The sequence below is a fragment of the Barbus barbus genome (assembly GCF_936440315.1).
Source record: "Barbus barbus genome assembly, chromosome: 4".
NCBI lineage: Eukaryota > Metazoa > Chordata > Actinopteri > Cypriniformes > Cyprinidae > Barbus > Barbus barbus.
In genome coordinates, this window is record NC_136732.1 from 12,269,693 (window position 1) to 12,287,656 (window position 17,964).

At 35.8% G+C, this 17,964-nt stretch overlaps 1 protein-coding gene across 1 annotated transcript in view; it reads right to left on the reverse strand.

The window, feature by feature from the left end:
* Nucleotides 1–17,702, reverse strand: part of LOC306868074 (C-Jun-amino-terminal kinase-interacting protein 4-like) — a gene marked incomplete at both ends in the record, with an annotated part of 70,680 nt that extends 52,978 nt beyond the window's left edge. The window contains 6 exons of the mRNA XM_079414067.1: nucleotides 1,834–1,914; nucleotides 5,311–5,461; nucleotides 5,677–5,768; nucleotides 6,377–6,447; nucleotides 12,885–13,005; nucleotides 17,403–17,702. Coding sequence (XP_079270193.1) covers nucleotides 1,834–1,914; nucleotides 5,311–5,461; nucleotides 5,677–5,768; nucleotides 6,377–6,447; nucleotides 12,885–13,005; nucleotides 17,403–17,702 — 816 coding nt within the window. The remainder of the gene's footprint in view (nucleotides 1–1,833; nucleotides 1,915–5,310; nucleotides 5,462–5,676; nucleotides 5,769–6,376; nucleotides 6,448–12,884; nucleotides 13,006–17,402) is intronic.
* Nucleotides 17,703–17,964: the final 262 nt, after the last annotated feature.

Sequence of the window (17,964 nt, forward strand, 5' to 3'; positions counted from 1 at the left end):
CGACCAATACAGATTTTTTTGCTTTTTCAAGTGTCTGATAACTAAGATACAGAAATATTGTAAATATTACAATATTAATAAATATATTTATTTCTGATTCTGAGTTTCAATTTCAGATTTTTGACACAATAATAAAAAAAAGTTGATTTACTTTTTTTTTAAACAGCTATGCATTGTTAAAAATAAAAGTTTACAATTTTATCCAAACAATATATTAAGTAGACTGATTTATAGGCGTACCATACTGGTACTTAAGAACTGATAACACAAGAGAGGAAAATAAAATCATCCAAATCAATTATCGGTCAATCTCTACAAAAACACTACTACAAAAACACACTGCAACACACCGAGATTTACACAACACACCCCAAACAACAAAGCAAATATCATTTATGCTGATGAAATAGGTTAAAAACACTGCTGTAAATGCAACACAATTGAAATGAATGCAGTAATTTATAGAAAAGAAGAAAAACTGTTAAAGCCAAGTGTTGAGGTTATTTATACTGGAGAAAACCTACATCTACAGTAAATTAACCTACTAAAACTGAAAACATTTATTGCCATGTTTTACGTACCTGCACACTTTATCCAAAATATTGTAAAACTAATAATGTAATATTTCTTTTAAAGGGGTCATGAACTGAGAAACCAAAATTCCCTTGATCTTTTGACATAAGAGGTCATTGTACTGTAAGTTTCAGAACTCCAAATTTTCTTGTTAGTCTAAAAACAGCTTATATTGAAGCCAGTCTGCCAAAATGACAGCTTGAGTAATGTTCTGCTTTATGATGTAATAGTGTGGATAAGCACCGCCTCCACAGAAAATGATCAACGCCTGCTTTTACATTACTGCCTGTTTAGCCCCGCCCACCAATGTAGTGTGAATAACAACAGAGGCGTACGCAGGTCTACGCAGAAAACAATAAACTGTATTTGATTAACTTTATTTTTAAGGAAGTTCCAGACCTCGTCAGTAACAACTTGGTCCTTTGTTTATTTTATTGCGGATTCGTTTACAAACAAGGCACAATTTGATGTGGGATTTTCAGAAAGATTGAAACTAAAAGACGATGCTGTGCCAACTATATTGGATCCGACAGTATAGTCGCAACACACAAGAGTAACTGTTTTCATTACGAGATCACATTTGCTTTGTCTGTTATCGTTTGATATGTACTGAGTATTTACACATTTTGAACCTAAATCACAGCAGCGTCCATCTGTGAAGGATGTACGCTGTCAAACATACACAACTGTTAGCCAATCATAGCAGTGGGCGTTTACTTCCGAGTCTACAATCCTCCACGCCTATTCAAGCAGAGTGTTCTGATGAGGGGGGTCAAAAACAGGACAGAAAACAGCCTATTACTTCCAAATCATGATGATTTTGATGTAAAAATCTTGATAACATTATAAGTAGACCTCAGAGAACAGTACAAAATAAATGACCTCTTTAAAAGTAACATTCCCCAACACTGGTTAAAACCAATTCATAAAGACATGGTATTGTCAGCTACCATTTTAATAGCACAATGTTAGAAATGTGCAAATGAAGAATGAAATCTAAGACAGCATGAAACTGAAATGACATGCGGTAAAAGCTAAATTAACACCATGCATTAGCTGTATGCAACTATATCCTAGATAACTAAAACTATTTGTGCATTACTCCAAGTTAGCATGCTCTTTTTTTATTTAGCATTTATACATCTGTGTAGTTGCATGCAGTTAAGACACCAAACCACGTTCTGTGAATAAACTTTCTGACTATTAGAGGACAACAGTGATTTGCACTACACACTGTCCGCCGGCACACAGCCTTGCTACCTTGCAGTCGTTTGCCAGCGAGTCCCAAGCTTCCAGAACATCCTTACCATCCCTTTTCTTTGGAGTGTCCTCCGCCTCCAACTGCTTGGACAAGAAAATTGGGACGTGGCATCTTATATTTGTTTGAAACACAAAACACAATAGCGCTCTCATGTGTTTGTGCTGTGATCTAGCATTGGTGGGTGGGAAAACACAACTCTAATGTAACATTATTATGCATGAGAACATTTAAAGCAGCGATCCATACAAGAGAGCTTCAGATTCTTAATGTTGCCATGTTTCATGCAGCTGAACGTGGATGTCGCAGCATCAAATCAGTTCACATAAAGAAAAAAGGCTGTAACATTAATGGAATGAATGTTCTGTATAATGGACTCTTTTCACATGATGCATTTCCACGGTTATTTACATTGTGAAGTTTTTTATATTTTTACTTATTAAAAAAATGTAAAGTTTGTTTATAACACTATACTTTGTTACATTGGCAGTTAATCCTGCTGCGTTTCTAATGCAATGGCTGAGGAATTTCTCATTTCTTCTCTCTTCCTGCCAACGTAATCAATGTCTATTTTTCTTCCTCTTTTGGAAAATCATAGAAACAATATTATGGATTTTTTCTTTTACTATTGGAGCAAATGGGAACACAAAAATTATATTTGTTGTAGTTTCTTCACCATTATAGAACTTCCAGTTCTGAGTAGGGGTGTGCAATATTTATCATCTGCGATAATATCATAATTGTCACTCACTTTGCAAAAATAATCAAAACATGTCTTGAAAATCTAAAAGCCTACATGCATGATGAAGCCTATCAAATACAGTTAAAATGCCCCTATAATTCAACTTATGAAAGCAATAAGTATCCCTGTATGGGTTTGTTTTTGTATTTATATAGGCAAGTAATATCACACAAGCAACAGTGCCGTTTTCCTAAATATTAGCGCATGAGTACGATCACAAATGTGATATTAACTTTATGCTAAAAAAAAGTAAAGTAAAGTAAAGTAAAGCAAAGTAAAAAAACAATAAGTTAATATTCAGCGAGTTAGATTTTAGACATAATATTGTCTGTTTTTTTCCTGTTTCGCCCACGAAAATATTTTCAAACATTTTTGCATCTCAAAGCAACACTGCGGTGTTTTTGAACAGATCATTTGAGCCCACGAGTCAATAACCCATACATAATAACCCAGTCACTTGCTTCATTTCTAAAAATTATTTAGCCATTTTAAATGAATCATTTGAATGAATGATTCAATGAATCACTCATTAAGAAAGGGACTAGTGTCATATTTATTCATCCACGAAAGGTCTAAACCAGCCAAGGTACCAGCACAAATCACCCTCAGCAATACATTGTTTAGTTATTGTTATTCAAAGAATCCCAATAAAAATCTAGAGAGAGATATAATTTTTTGTCAGTATCGCACACCTCTGGTTCTGAGAAACCTGGAAATGTGAAAAGGGTCCATTTGACATTCTTAAATTGAACATCAATAAGTACTGAGTCCATTTCAAACCATTCATATTATGAACTGCAAAATATTTTCAGAATTCCTGCATATTACACTCGATGTTAAAGCTGCAATCCGTAACTTTTTTTGGTTAAAAATGATCTGAAATCAATATTTGAGCAAGGAAATCCAAAATCTTCTTACTTTAGCCCACAATGGTTAGCTTATAATAATGTTTTATAATTTGAGTGGTAATGGTAGGAATTCGCAGGAATTTTGAACATGCCGCCGTGTCAGTATGTCACATCTGTAAACATAAAGAAGTTTTTTCTGGCTAATATACTATATCGCATGCGAGGATGCTGCAGGTGGCAGATCGTTTATAACCTTTTCTAACAACAGTTGTAATAATTAAATTTATTATTTTGATTGTGGACTGTAATCCTGAAAGCATTATGTGTTTATGAGATACATGTGATTTAATTAAATTATATTCCCGTTTTAATCGCAAAAAATGAATTGATTACAGATAGTCTACGAGGGATTACACACGTTTTGTATTTCAAAGAGAAGGAAGAATAATTTGCTTTTTGGATTAAAAGAATTTCTTTATATGAAATTCAAATGGTATGACAATTAGATTAGACTGTACAGAAATTGAAATCTACATGTAAGTACACGCAATGCTGATGTTACATTAACAATTTGAGAACAAAGTATAACAATAATAATAATTTGCACGGTTTGATGTGATATGAGCTAAGTGATCGTTAGATTTAAATCACCATTGGTAGCATGATTTATTGTAATGCTTTTTTCCTCAGTTGGTCAGAACAAACGTGGCAGACTTGTTACTTACTTGTTCAGTAAGTAAGTAATGTACGTGGCAATATACGGTGAAAATTCTTATTTGGGTCATATATTCTAAGACGTAGGCTAGAGTCTGTGATTCCGAAGTACAGTAAATATCCACACCGGTGACTGACAGCCACACATACTCCTCAAAACTTTAGATTCATCCGCGCTAGTCTCAGCCTCAGACATCACGCCCACGGAACTTGGCTAAACGTCTGATGCATATGGCACACTTTTCTGGAAACACTTCAGGAATGTCGAAGTCGTCATCCAACTGGTTGAATTAAACCGGATTTCCGGGAGACACGAGTGTTGCGTTTATTTTCGGTCCGCCGGGAAACAAAGATGCCGTGGCGCCAAACCCCCTCACGAAAGAAGAAAGCCGTCTTGTTTACAAATGTGACGACGAACGCTTATCAGGATCAACTAAAGGCTGGATTTTCAAAAGTATGTGAAATATTTCAAGTTCGCGGCATAGAATCTTTAAAATACATCACTCACCGGTTTGTTATTGTGGCGATATTTCCATGCCCCGATACGTGACGCTAAACGAAACGAACTATGATTGGTTGTTTGACATGTCGGTCAAACGGCCTCATGGGCGGGCCTTGGCCAATGAAAGCGGACATCTATTCCAGACCTTCAGCTGTCAGTCTGAAGGTCTGGCTACGCGAGACTACATCCACGCTAGATAATTCTGCAAATAGCTGCAATTCTAGGTTTTCAAACAGAGATGGCAACAAAGAGGCAAAACTTACGGACTGCAGCTTTAACATAGTAACTTTAACCCTCTAGTCCTTTAACTTTATCGCAAGCCCTAAAATCTAATTTATACTTGTATTTTGGTAGTACATTTGATAAAATGGGTCACTGCCAATGTTCCAGGATGTTTGAAAATACATCACTGCCTAATGTTTCTGTGGCAACATCTTTCAAACAACCACTGCTCATATTTTCTACCCTATCAACCAGCAAACATGTACCTTTACAAAAACAGAGGATCAAAAAAAGACATCAAATGTGTATCGATCATCTTCTCTTCCCAGAGTTCTTTCATATTGTCTGTCTACAATATAAGTTATTTTCTTCTCATGGCCTAGTATAGATACCCTGGACATTTGTTTTAGTGTATAAACTCTTATATGATGATGTTGCGTTTTTACTGTACCTTGAGGCTGGCATTAGAGCGCTGATGACTGAGGTTATTGAATCTCCAGCCCTCCACCCCAGGAGTCTCGGCTCTGCCCTGGATGTCAGGCGTCAGTGAAGTGCCACTGCCGGACATGGGGAAGATTCCCAAAGACAGGGGCCGCTCTTTCCTATATAATGAGGAAAAAGATAAAAAATCATCATGCATGATGTATTAATATAAATGTGGAATGCAATCAATCTTTGTTCTGATGTAATTTAATTTTATATAAACAATCATGCAAAAATACCATCAGTTGCTTTAAAAACTTGCATACTTTTTAAAACAACTACATGATAGTGTCTGTTCTTTTCAGCACAGATAATAGGATCATGTTCATCTTACCGAACTCGGCCAATTGTTCCTGTGTCAGAGGTCTCTCCTCCCGTCTGCTGCATCCGGATCCGTTCCACATGTTCCATGTAGCTGTGGATCATCTGAAGAACAAATGAACAAAAAGTAGGCATATTAATTGGCCTTAAAGAGCTGCAGGTAATCTCTTATGCTCACCAAGGCTGCATTTAATTAATAAAGTAAAAACTTTTGTAAAGATATTGTGAAATGTTATTAAAATAACTCTTCTAATTTTAAAGGTAATTTATTCCTGTGATGCAAAGCTGAATTTTCATCATCATTACTCCAGTCTTCAGTGTCGCATGATCCTTCATATACTGATTAGCTGCTCAAGAAACATTTATCATCAATGTTGAAAATAATTGTGCTGCTTAATATTTTTGTGAAAACCATGATACATAAGGATTCTGGGATGTAAAAAAAAACAGTATTTATTTGAAATAATAATCTATTTGTAACATTATAAATGTCTACACTGTCACTTCTGTTCATTTTAATACGTCTTCACTGAATAAACGTAAAAAATTATTTAAAAAAGAAAAATCATACGGACCCCAAACTTTTGAAAAGTAGTGAATTTTTATTTAAATTCACTGTTTGATTAATATATATTATGGTTGTCACTACCAAAACTGCAGTGTGTACATGGCCTTTGTCATTTACACTGTGTTGAATTTGCTCTCTTTCTTACCTCTGTGTGCCGCAGGTGAAGGGAATTATACTCGCGCTTCAGTTCAGCATCTCGCTCCTCTAATCGACTTACTGAGAAAGGAGTAAAAAAAAAATATTAAAGAAATTCGGAATGATTAACTTAACTTAAACATTACAAGTGTAATTTGCAAATGTTTTAGTATTGTAGTTTCAGTCCAAAAGTGTCCAAAAACATGTCTTTTTAAATATTGATATCAACTGCTTTTAAAAACTTTGAAAGACAATATTTTGGCATCTTTTTGCATGCAAATTCATGCAAAATGTTAGTCTGGGATGTCTTATCAACACAAGGTACAAGCTTGAAACAAGGCCTTGAAATAAATGAGGACAGAGAAATGAGGCTAATTATCACAGCCGTCGTCATAGCAGGTTAGAAAATTCCCAAATGACCAATCACGACCCGCAGTTCACTGTACAGCACTCAAAAACCATGCGAGCCAGCCTGCCACTTAGAATTGGCTTGAAACCAGATATTAAGCTTGTTTGAGTGGGCAAAGCTGATGCTTTCAGTGAGGCCTTTAAAAATACTTGCAGTTCTGTTGAGAGAATATCCACAGAGGATATTAAACAGGCTTTATTTAAGAGGTGACACAAAGACATAATCCACTTTTAGCTTTCAGGTTTAAATCTAATCCTGCAGCAGATCTGCCCAAAGCATCCCACAATCAGACCGGTTAATTCACTTTCTACATACTTCATTTCAGCACAGTGATTTCTAGTAGAACTGATATCCATTTCAAATCTCAGAAAAGGGTTTTCTGGAAATGCACTATTAATTAATGTCAGAATTAATTAATTAGTGCCAGATTAAAACAGCAGACATCCATAATTAGCATGTTTTGGTGCTTGACTAATATCATTATCACCCACGGGCCTATTCTAGCACACACTCAGTCTCAAACTGACCCTGGTTTAGATTTTTTTAGGGATGTTTTTGAGCGACAGAACATGAGTAATGTTATTTCTGGGCCACAGAAAACATTGCATTTAATAAGACTGAAGAGATTAATCACACGAATGCAAAACTAAACAAAACTCCCTTACTCAAATCCAGACTTCTAGAGGTGTAAATATTTGCTCTGACAACAAATCAAATTCTGTTTTCAATTCTTTTTGAAAAGATGCAACGCATCACTAAATTTGGTCTACTTTCATTTGGTTATTCTAATGTGATTCATAATTATTTTCTAAAATATGTAGAGGAGAGTTTCTGTGTGCATGTGATCTGAAAAGAGAATAACTGTTCTTTAAAATAACATAATTAAAGCTTTTTGTACTGTTTTAAACATATGAACTTATTTTTACACAGCAAATGACTCTTTAAAAGGAGCAGTTCACCCAAATATTGAAATTTGCTGAAAATTTACTCACCTTCAGGCCATCCGTGATGTATCCAAGTTTCTTCATCAGAACAGATTTGGAGAAATTTAGGATCACATCACTTGCTCACCAGTGGATCATTTGCAGTGAATGGGTGCCGTCAGAATGAGAGTTCAAACAGCTGATAAAAACATCACAATAATCCACAAGTAATCCACACCACTCCAGTCCATGTAAACAGTGCTTGATCTGTGCATATTTCTCTCATGATTCAAGCGAGACTTTTTCAGTGGTATTTTAGCAACGGATTAAAGCTGTAAAGATACATTTGTTTATTAATACTAAAAGCAGCTTTTTACTTCTTAAGACATTAATTAATGAACTGGAGTGGTGTTGATTACTTGTGATGTTTTCATCAGCTGTTTGGATTCTCATTCTGACGGCACCCATTCACTGCAGAGGATCCATTGGTGAGCAAGTGATGTAACGCCAAATCTGTTCTGATGAAGAAACAAACTCATCTACATCTTGGATGGCCTGAAGAGGAGTACATTTTCAGCAAATGTTCATTTTTGGGTGAACTATTCCTTTAAATTAATAAACAAATGTATATGGAGAGATGAGTTACACTGGTGGAATATGGACAGAAAACAATACAGCAGGTTTTACATTCATATCCATGTCAGTAGCGAATTAGACTATGATCTAAATTAATCTGTTGAATGCTGACGCAAACGAACAGCAAGCTACCCTTGAAAATCAATTTTAGTGTTAGATACCTTGCACCCAACTATTTCACTTTAATAGAAACCAGCACAATAATGACTCACAGACATGAGGAATCAAACAGCTATGTTGAAGCCAAAGAACGTGTCAAATCTTTGCTTTATCAATGGGCCACTCTACATTCTCAATGATCCATTAATAGGGTCAGTAGAATGGTTTGAGAAAAGAGAGAGCAGATTAAATTACGGGACGGTAATCTAATATGAACCACGTGTGAAGAACCCTAAACCAATACTTCACATAAAAGCAAAAAGTATACCGAACTATGAACTATAGCTATTTTATACCAAAACAGAAGGACTTTAAGAGCAGATGCATGGACATATAACATGTAGAAGACATACAGTCATGGCCAAAAATATCTGCACTCTTGGTAAATATGATCAAAGGCGGCTGTGAAAATTAATCTGCATTGTTAATCCTTTTGATCTTTTATTTTAAAAATTCACAAAAATCTAAACTTTCGTTGGATAATAATAATTTAAAATGGGGGGAAATATCATTATGAAATAAATGTTGTTCTCAAATACATGTTGGACACAATTATTGGCACTACTAGAAATTCTTATGAGTAAAATATCTCTGAAGTATATTCCATTCATATTCACAATTTTGAGCACTCCAGGGGGATTATGAACATGAAATTATCCACCCATGGCTTCCTGTTTCACAGAAATATGAATGGGAGGGAAAACAAAGACCAAATTCCCTTAATCATCCATCATAATGAGAAAAACCAAAGAATATATTTCTGATGTGCAGCAAAAGACAATTGAGTAGAGATCGACCGATATATCGATTTACCGATATTTTTTCCGATATTTAAGCATTTTTCCATAATCGAATATCGGTTTTGTAATATCGGATTCCCCGATAAACACCGCCATCTTGTGGACGTTTTCAGAATTGCGCGCAGGATTGCAATTGCAGCGCATCTGAGGGGAGACGAGACAGCAACGGCGTGCAGGTACTTGATGTGCTGTAGTTAGTAAACTATTTAATATTACAGGCATTAATGCACAAATTAGATGTATTACATAAATGCCTGATATATAGTTTAAATGCAACTTGGCTCTAAGAAATATGATAAATAAGATACTCTGTCAAGCCCTGTCCCTATAAAGATAGGCTATAACTTTGCCTGAAATAACACAGCCATGAATTAGCACATGGTGGAAATAAAAGCGCTGAATTTAATTCTCTCTGTGGTCTATTAGTCTCGTGAAGTCGGAGTCACAGATAATCCGTCAAGTCCTCTCCCAATAAAGACGTAACTTTGCATGAATTAAATAATACAGCCATGAATGATTGCATGTTGGAAAGAAAAGCATTGAATGTAATTCTCTCTCTGTTGTCTATATGCTCATCATTAGTCTCGTGAAGCCGCTTTCATATTGCAGTTCGCTCAGCGGTTGATGCTCAAGAAATACTCAGCACGGCCACCGCATGTAACTTTTAACAAGATTCACTTTTTTGAAGCACCCTAAATTGTATTAACACTTACTATATAACCATTATTTCGTTTATAAACATCTAAATTAATACAACTCTATGGAAATTAATTATTTATTATCTCCGCGATCGATCGCAGTTTGAGTAGCCTATAGTTCTGTGTAAAGGCACAGATAAACCGCGCTGTCAGCAGCATAATTTAGAGCATGCCAGTTGAGAAATGCAATAAAATACAATGCTTGTTATATTCCAATATTCCAGAGAATATTATTCCGTGAATTAACATTATCCAGTGAATTATTCTTCACTCTTTATCCTATTAAACAGCTTATAAACCTACTAAAACTGTAGTTAAAAATGAAGTTGATATGACTCCTTTCCTTTATTTTCTCCATTTGAAAACATTAGACTTTCTATGTTCATTTTGCTTACTGCTAATATTAGTGTTGCTGCTAAAGCTTTTTATAAATAAAATGTTTTTTATTGTTGTAATACGAAGATTACATTTAACATGACAGGGCTCTAGACTGCGACCAAAATGGTAATTGTTTGCGAGTTAAAATTTGACGTGGTCGCATTTGTACGAGTGCCAGGTCTGCGCTGCTCCAAAGCGTCTGCTTCATACAGCGCGCGCTGCCAGCCGCAGCACATTATAGCAGGAGTCAGATTCCACTGATCACGTGAAGAGAGGTGCTCTCAGCGCGAGCGCTTAGTGGGTAGAGCCTGGTTTATACTCGCCGCGTCAGCACGAGCGTGAAGGTGCGCGTCGCGGATGGAGCGCAACGGATGGATTTGTTTTCAAACTAAAGTAAAACCAGAGAAGGTGAACATGCTGGTATTCTTGTAGAAAAAACATGCAAGTCCTGTCAGCGACAGCCAGTTTAGTTTTACTTTTCTTTTTGTTTTCGTTTTGAGAAGCTTGTTATCTTTGCTGTTTACCTCAGGTTATGCTATGGAGGCTTTCCTTAATTAAAAAAAATATATATATTAATATTTATTTGCTTCCTCAGAGTTTGCTAAACATTCTGTAATATACTAGGTATATAGTACAGCATGTGGTGTGTCCTATGCCATGCCTCCTCTTATTCGTTTTTGTTGATAAATGTTATGTAAGAGTTTGTCATTGTCAACGTACTGTTTTATTGTTGTTGCGCTTTTTAATTAAGAATAACAATGAATCCATCTTTTGTTTTAGTCTTAAAAAGTTAAAGGTGTATAGATATAAGCAAAACAGACAATGATCTTTTCTTGTAAAATGTGACACCAAGATCGCAAATTTGAAAGTAAAAAGCGCACGAAAAAAGGAATTCCTGTTCACAAAATTTAAATCACAAATAATACAGATGAAAAAGAACGAGTTGAATGTTGAAAACTTTCGTTACCATATAACTATAAACTATGATAAAAGTTCATCAGCATGCATTGATTAATCAAATGTTGTTGCAAAAGTGAGATCAGCGGGAAGAATGAGTCTAGAGCCCTGCATGAAAGACTGCTAATTCTCAAAACATTTTTTGTTAAGATGACTGAAAGGAGGTAAAACCAAAGTGAAGTATGGACTTACTTCACGCAGTCATTTATTTACTTTATAACAGTAAATAAATATCGGTTCTGCATATCGGTTATCGGGCACATAGACATGCAAATAATTGGTATCGGTATCGGTTATAAAAAATCAATATCGGTCGATCACTACAATTGAGCTTCACAAATTAGTGAAGTGGCTTTAAGAAAAGAGCTAGAGAGGTGAAAATTCCCATTTCCACCATCAGGGCAATAATTAAGAATTTCCAATCAACATAAAATGTTACGAAACTGTCTGGAAGAGGACATGTGTCTATATCGTCCTAATGCATGGTGAGGAGGAGAATTTGAGTGGCTAAAGACTCCCCAAGGACCACAGCTGGAGAATTGCAGAAAATAGTCTTGGGGTCAGAAAACCTTTAAAAAAAAATTGTCATACAGCACCTACATCGCCACATGTTGTTTGGGAGGGTTTCAAGAAAAATGAAAGACAATCTCTAGGATATTCAGTTATCAGACACGACTGGAACTTCAAATGGGACTGGCTTCTATGGTCAGATGAAACAAAAAAATGAGCTTTTTAGCAGCAAACACTCAAGGTGGGTTTGGTGAACACAGGGATAAAAAGTACCCCATGTGTGCAATGAAATATACTGCTGTATTTTTAATGTTGTGGGCCTATATTTCTGCTGGAGGTCCTGGACATCTTGTTTAGACATGACATCATGGATTCTATCAAATACCAACAGATAAAAAAAATCTATAAGTGACCGAATCTGATAGAAATCTTATAATGGGCCATGTTTGGATCTTCCAACCGGACAATAATCCAAACACAAACCTCAAAAACAACACAAAAATGGGTTACTGGGCACAAAACCAAGCTTCTGCTGGCCATTCCAGTCCTCTGACATGAACCCTGTAGAAAATGAATGAGGTGAACTGAAGAGAAGAAGCACCAACATGGAGCTGGGAATCTAAAGGATCTGGAGAGATTCTGGATGAAGGAATGGTCTCTGATCTCTTGTCAGGTGTTCTCTAACCTCATCAGGCATTATAGGAGAAAATTTAGAGCTGTTAAACTGGCAAATTTTCAAAAAGTATTGACTAAAAGGGTGCCGTTAATTGTGGCCAATGTGTATTAGAGAAAAACATTTATTTCATAATGATATTTCCCCCCATTTTAAACTCTTATTCTCCAATGAAAGGTTAGATTTTTGTGAATTTTTTAAATAAAAGATCAAAAGGATTAACAATGCAGATTAATTTTCACAGCCTTCTTTGATCATATTTACCAAGGGTGCCGATATTTTTGGCCATGACTGTATATGAAGGTTTCAAAAAATTGTCAGATCATGGAAGTGTCAGATTGAACGAGAAGAGGGAATAAAGCAGATAATTCTTACTCTGGTCAGCATTGTTCTTGATCTTCAGCTCCAGTTGACGGGAATGTGATGAAAGGCTTTCCAGACGGTTCTGCAAATCCTTCTTCTCTTGCTCTTGGGAATCTTCAAATTCAATGAACTTCTGCTCACAGAAAACACAAAGAACAAATTAAGTATTGCATAATACATTATTTTTTTAAATAACCAACATTTAGTTATGTTACATCATGATATCAACGGTAAGTGATACGTGTAATTTAAAGGAAGGGGACATTTTCAGTCTTGTACATTTTCAAGGATGAGTCATCAGTATTTCTGGTCTTTTTTATGTGTGTATATCTGCTAAAATTAACTTTAGTTAGCTAGCATATTGATTATACACTCAACAGACTAAAAGCTACAAAACTTCAAGCAGAAAAGGCACTTTATGATTCCTGCAAGGTAGTAGAATGCATCAAAAATAGGATCAAGATTGAGGAACAACATTAAAAGTCAAGATTTCAAATCTATCAAGACTGACACAAACAAGGCAGAAAGGTTTTCTAAGGATTTCTTTTATTAAACTACATCCAACATGTGCAGAAAAAAATCTATAATGTGAAATGTGGATATATGGTTGACCAAAGTGGCAGATGCTTTTTGCTTAACCTACAAAATTGTGCTGAAATTAAATATGTAAATATTTTCACAATATTCACTAACCAAATTCAAAACTTTGGGGTCAGCAAGATTTTTGTTTATGTTACTTAAGTTACTTATGCTACATTTATTTGATCAAAAATACAGTAATTTCCAGCATCATTGCTCTTCATGTGTCTTCAGTGTCATATGATTCTTCAGAAATCATTCTAATATAATGATTTGCTGCTCACATGTTAAAAACGTTTGTGCTACTTACAGTTGATGAATGGAAAGTTCAAACAAACAGCATTTATTTGAAATATATATATATATATATATATATATATATATATATATATATATATATATTGTATATTATATTTATATTGTTTTTTTTTGCAAAATAAACGTATTTACTGTCACTTTTGATTCATTTAATGCACATTTGCTGAATGAAAATATTAATTTCTTTCAAAAACTCTTACTGACCACAAACTTTTAAGTGGCAGTGTATGAAAACTGCAAAAGGTACATCATGCATTGACAAAACTGTAAGTTTCAAAAGCAAAATACAGTGTAAATCCACTTTTTATAGCCAGGTCACAGCAAAGGACCCATTACCTGGAGGTAATTCCCATTCACTTTCAGTGCAACACAAAGCTCTCACAAATACACAGTTTTAGTTATAAAGTTAAAAAAGTTTAAGACAAGACATACACTACAATGACATTATAATATAGAGTAAATATTCTATAAAACATGGGGTCAAGTCATCTTAAGCCCATAAACTGTACTATATATCTGCATTATATCAGACACTATTCTCTCTAGATATGAAAAATATCATCATCGACCATGGAAAAACTCAAATTAAATCAATTCATTAAATTAAATTTAAATATCAAGGCATGACACTATATATAAGTGTAAACTGATTTTGCAGCTATGATTAAGACTGTTGTTATTAACTAAAACTATTAAAAATTAAAACATTTTGGGTAACTGAAAAATAAAATATCAATTTTAGATAAATTACAATTTTAAATTTTTTTAAAAGAAAATTAGAAGTGATCAAATAAATATGTAAGTCGAATTAATAAAATAGCTAAAACTAAAACTGAAATAAAATATTAATATTTTTAAAAAACTAATAAAAATGACAAAAGCATACAACAAAAAGCACAAAATAATACTAAAACTTAAAGCTATATTAAAATGAAAACTAAAAATATAAAGCCAATTTAACATTTCAATAAATACTATAATAGAATAATTACACTGGTTTGAGACAACATATTGGTTCAATTTACAGTATAAAAATTTAACACATTTATGCCTGAAACCCGATAAACCCTGAAAAAAGTTGCTCTAGTATATCAGTGATCTGAAACGTGAGAGAAAGATCAATGTTCACCACAACTGAATATTGATCACAGCCTTATATCACAGTCACTCTGCTGTTGGAAGTGAAATTTGTCTGTCATAACAGGATGTATCCAGATCTGGTATCAGTACACACACAGGGATTAATGCAGCTCATGGCTCATTTGTGTTTTGGTTGTAGAATGTGCCAGACATATTGCTCATAATCCCAGTTAACTGTCACTGTGTCAGGAACACAGAAAGCCATTGAGCAGCCTTAATCTGTCCAAAATCAGGCTTACACACATTGAGAACTGTTCAATGCAGTGTAATCTTATTTCCAAAACAGATTAGAGTCGCATTTACTCACACACTTCAACTATGAAAGGTTCGTAACTTAAAACTAATGACACACGCAATACAATTTCAAAGGTTTAATGTGAAAGAAAGTCTCTGAAAAAAGCACTGCACAGTGTGTTTCTGTGCATGACGACAGACTGTTGCAGCAGTCAAAATCCTGCCATATATGGACGACTTGGACTAGATGACACACTTTTGACACTAGTAAATATTTATCAAGGTAGGTTGATTTTTGAAATTTATTTCACATACATTAAAGTCTTGCCTAGAAAAAAAGCTATTAAATATTTCCATCGTTAGTGCTAAAAAATACATGCCATGGTCAACAAATATTGTGATTATTAAATTGTGATTTTTAGAAATTAATAACCTTGTGACAGCCTGCCTAGCTTGACAACACACAGACACAAAAATGACAAATATGATATTGGGATTTTATTAAAGGTGTTTGAAATCCACATACAAAACCACCGCTAAAAACTATTAGCCTTTTGAATCAAAACCTTCCAGCTGCCCATCAAACAAAAAATATATTCTAAAGAACACTCTGCTAATGTTCCCTTGAAGTTATGAAGTTATTTCTGAATGTTCTCTGTTTTTTTTTTTACGTTTTTTCCTTGGTTATGCAAACGTTAAGGGAACGTTTCATTTTATCATTTAACAAACGTCATGGGTACATCACCTCACAGGTAACATTTAAAAACGTTAGAAGAACATCCAACTAAAAAGTTTCCTAAAATACATATACTAAAATAACATTTTTTGTGCTAATGTTATTAAATAGCAGATAACTTTGAATGAACATTCTATTAGCGTTCTCAGAACGTACTGAAACAGGCAACATTTAAAGGGGTCCTATTATGCTTTTTCACTTTTTGTCAGTGTGTAGTGTGTATGTTTGGGCATAAACAGATCTATAAAGTTACAAATCTCCATATATATTTCGTTTTTTTTTAAATCCCCTTACAAGAACTACAGCGAACGGCTCGTTTGGACTATGTTTGTGATATCACAAAGCAGCTCATTAGAATATCATTAAAATAAATCCCGCCTCGAAATTTGAATGATTGGTGGGTGGGGAGAACTCTTGGTTGAGCTCTGCACGTTTCAAAATCGAAACCCAGTGCGGGTGTTTTTATATCACTGTATTTCTGAAGGAAACCGACAGAAAATGATGGATGTCATTTTCATTTTCATCTTGCATGTAATGTCTGATAAAGCAGAGTTTGTGAGCGGAGCGATTGATATGGCAATATTGATGAACTTGCTGCTTTGGCGAGGGGCGGGGCAGTACTGAAACACCATCTAAGCTGTTCGCCAGCTAACCAATCACAACACATTTCATTTTTCGGAAGGCGGGCCTTCATTAAACCCGGAACTAATCATTTGTGTCAGGCTGGGGGGAAAGGTATTGTGATAATCTAAATTATGTGAAAAATAATGTGATTTTCGAACCACCGAGCATGAGAGCATGTTCTAGTACACCCCCAAAACAAAATCAACACTTTTGTAAAAGAGCATAATAGGACCCCTTTAAAAAAAAAAAAAAAAACAGATGAACATCCAACTAAAATGTTTCAGAACAAAAACATTCTATGGACAACGTATAAAACACTTTTTTGCCAGTGTTTTCAGAACATTATTAGACCAGATAACTTTGAATCAACATTCTATTAGCGTTACTTGAAGAACGTTTGTTCATAACCTCGCCAGAACGCCAAAGTTCTGCCACTGTGACAACTTGCCCCGTCTCTCCTCCCATATGACACAGAGGCAAGCATCCCTCTCTGTAGCTTGCTTTGCCAAACAAAAACCTCGCTCGACATGTCGTTTACTTGCTTGTTTTGGATCTCTGGTCTTTACTTACAAGCATGTAAACAACATGACTGCGCCAGTTCTATTGAACGAAATGTTTGTACATTAAGTTCTAACCATCAGCGCGGACCAGACAGACCATCAGAGGGCATAATAATGAACTGAAGCAAGTCGAAATGCACATTTGATTTCTTTATTCACTTAAGGCCCAAGACTGATTCGCCCTCAAAGGGCAGCACTGGCTAAACAAGGCAGGACAAAACCATTCGTGCACGTGCATGAGGATGATGATCTGTGGCGGCGGCTGCTGCAAGAAAACAAAGATGCCAGGCTCCCGGTGAGGATGATGATGTTAGGCGCTAAGCCTCCTCGTGCACTCACCTCCTCGGCGTGTTTCCTGAGCGCTTTCTCGCGCTCGTACTGAGTGATCAGCTGCTCGTTGTCCTCCTTGATGAGCTCCAGCTCCACTTCGTGCTCCTGGTTCTCGGCGAGCACCGAGTCGAGGTTCTCCAGCACCGCCACCACCAGCGGCATCAGCTCCTTCACCACGTCCTCGTCGTATTTGCGTATGAGTCTCTCGAACTCGCGGTAGATGGAGCTGGCCAGGCCCGAGACGCTCTCCGACATGATCGCCGATGTCCCCGCATCGTCCTGGTACACAACTCCGTCATCCAGCTCCATTTTCCTTCCTCTCCAGAGAGACTGTCCTAGATCTAAACCTAAACCTGTTCCACACCAACGAGTCTCGGTTTATTTCTGAAGAACGAGAGCTGGTGTGTTCCCGTTATCTTGTCTGAAACACGACCACAGTGACCCCACGGAAGTCCAGAGTCCCTCCCTGGAACCGGCCGATGTATTACGTGGAGTGTTTTTTTCCCCGCGGTCGCCACACAACAACAGCAGCTGAGCGGTCACGCTCGGTACCGTAACACGCGCCGCGTAC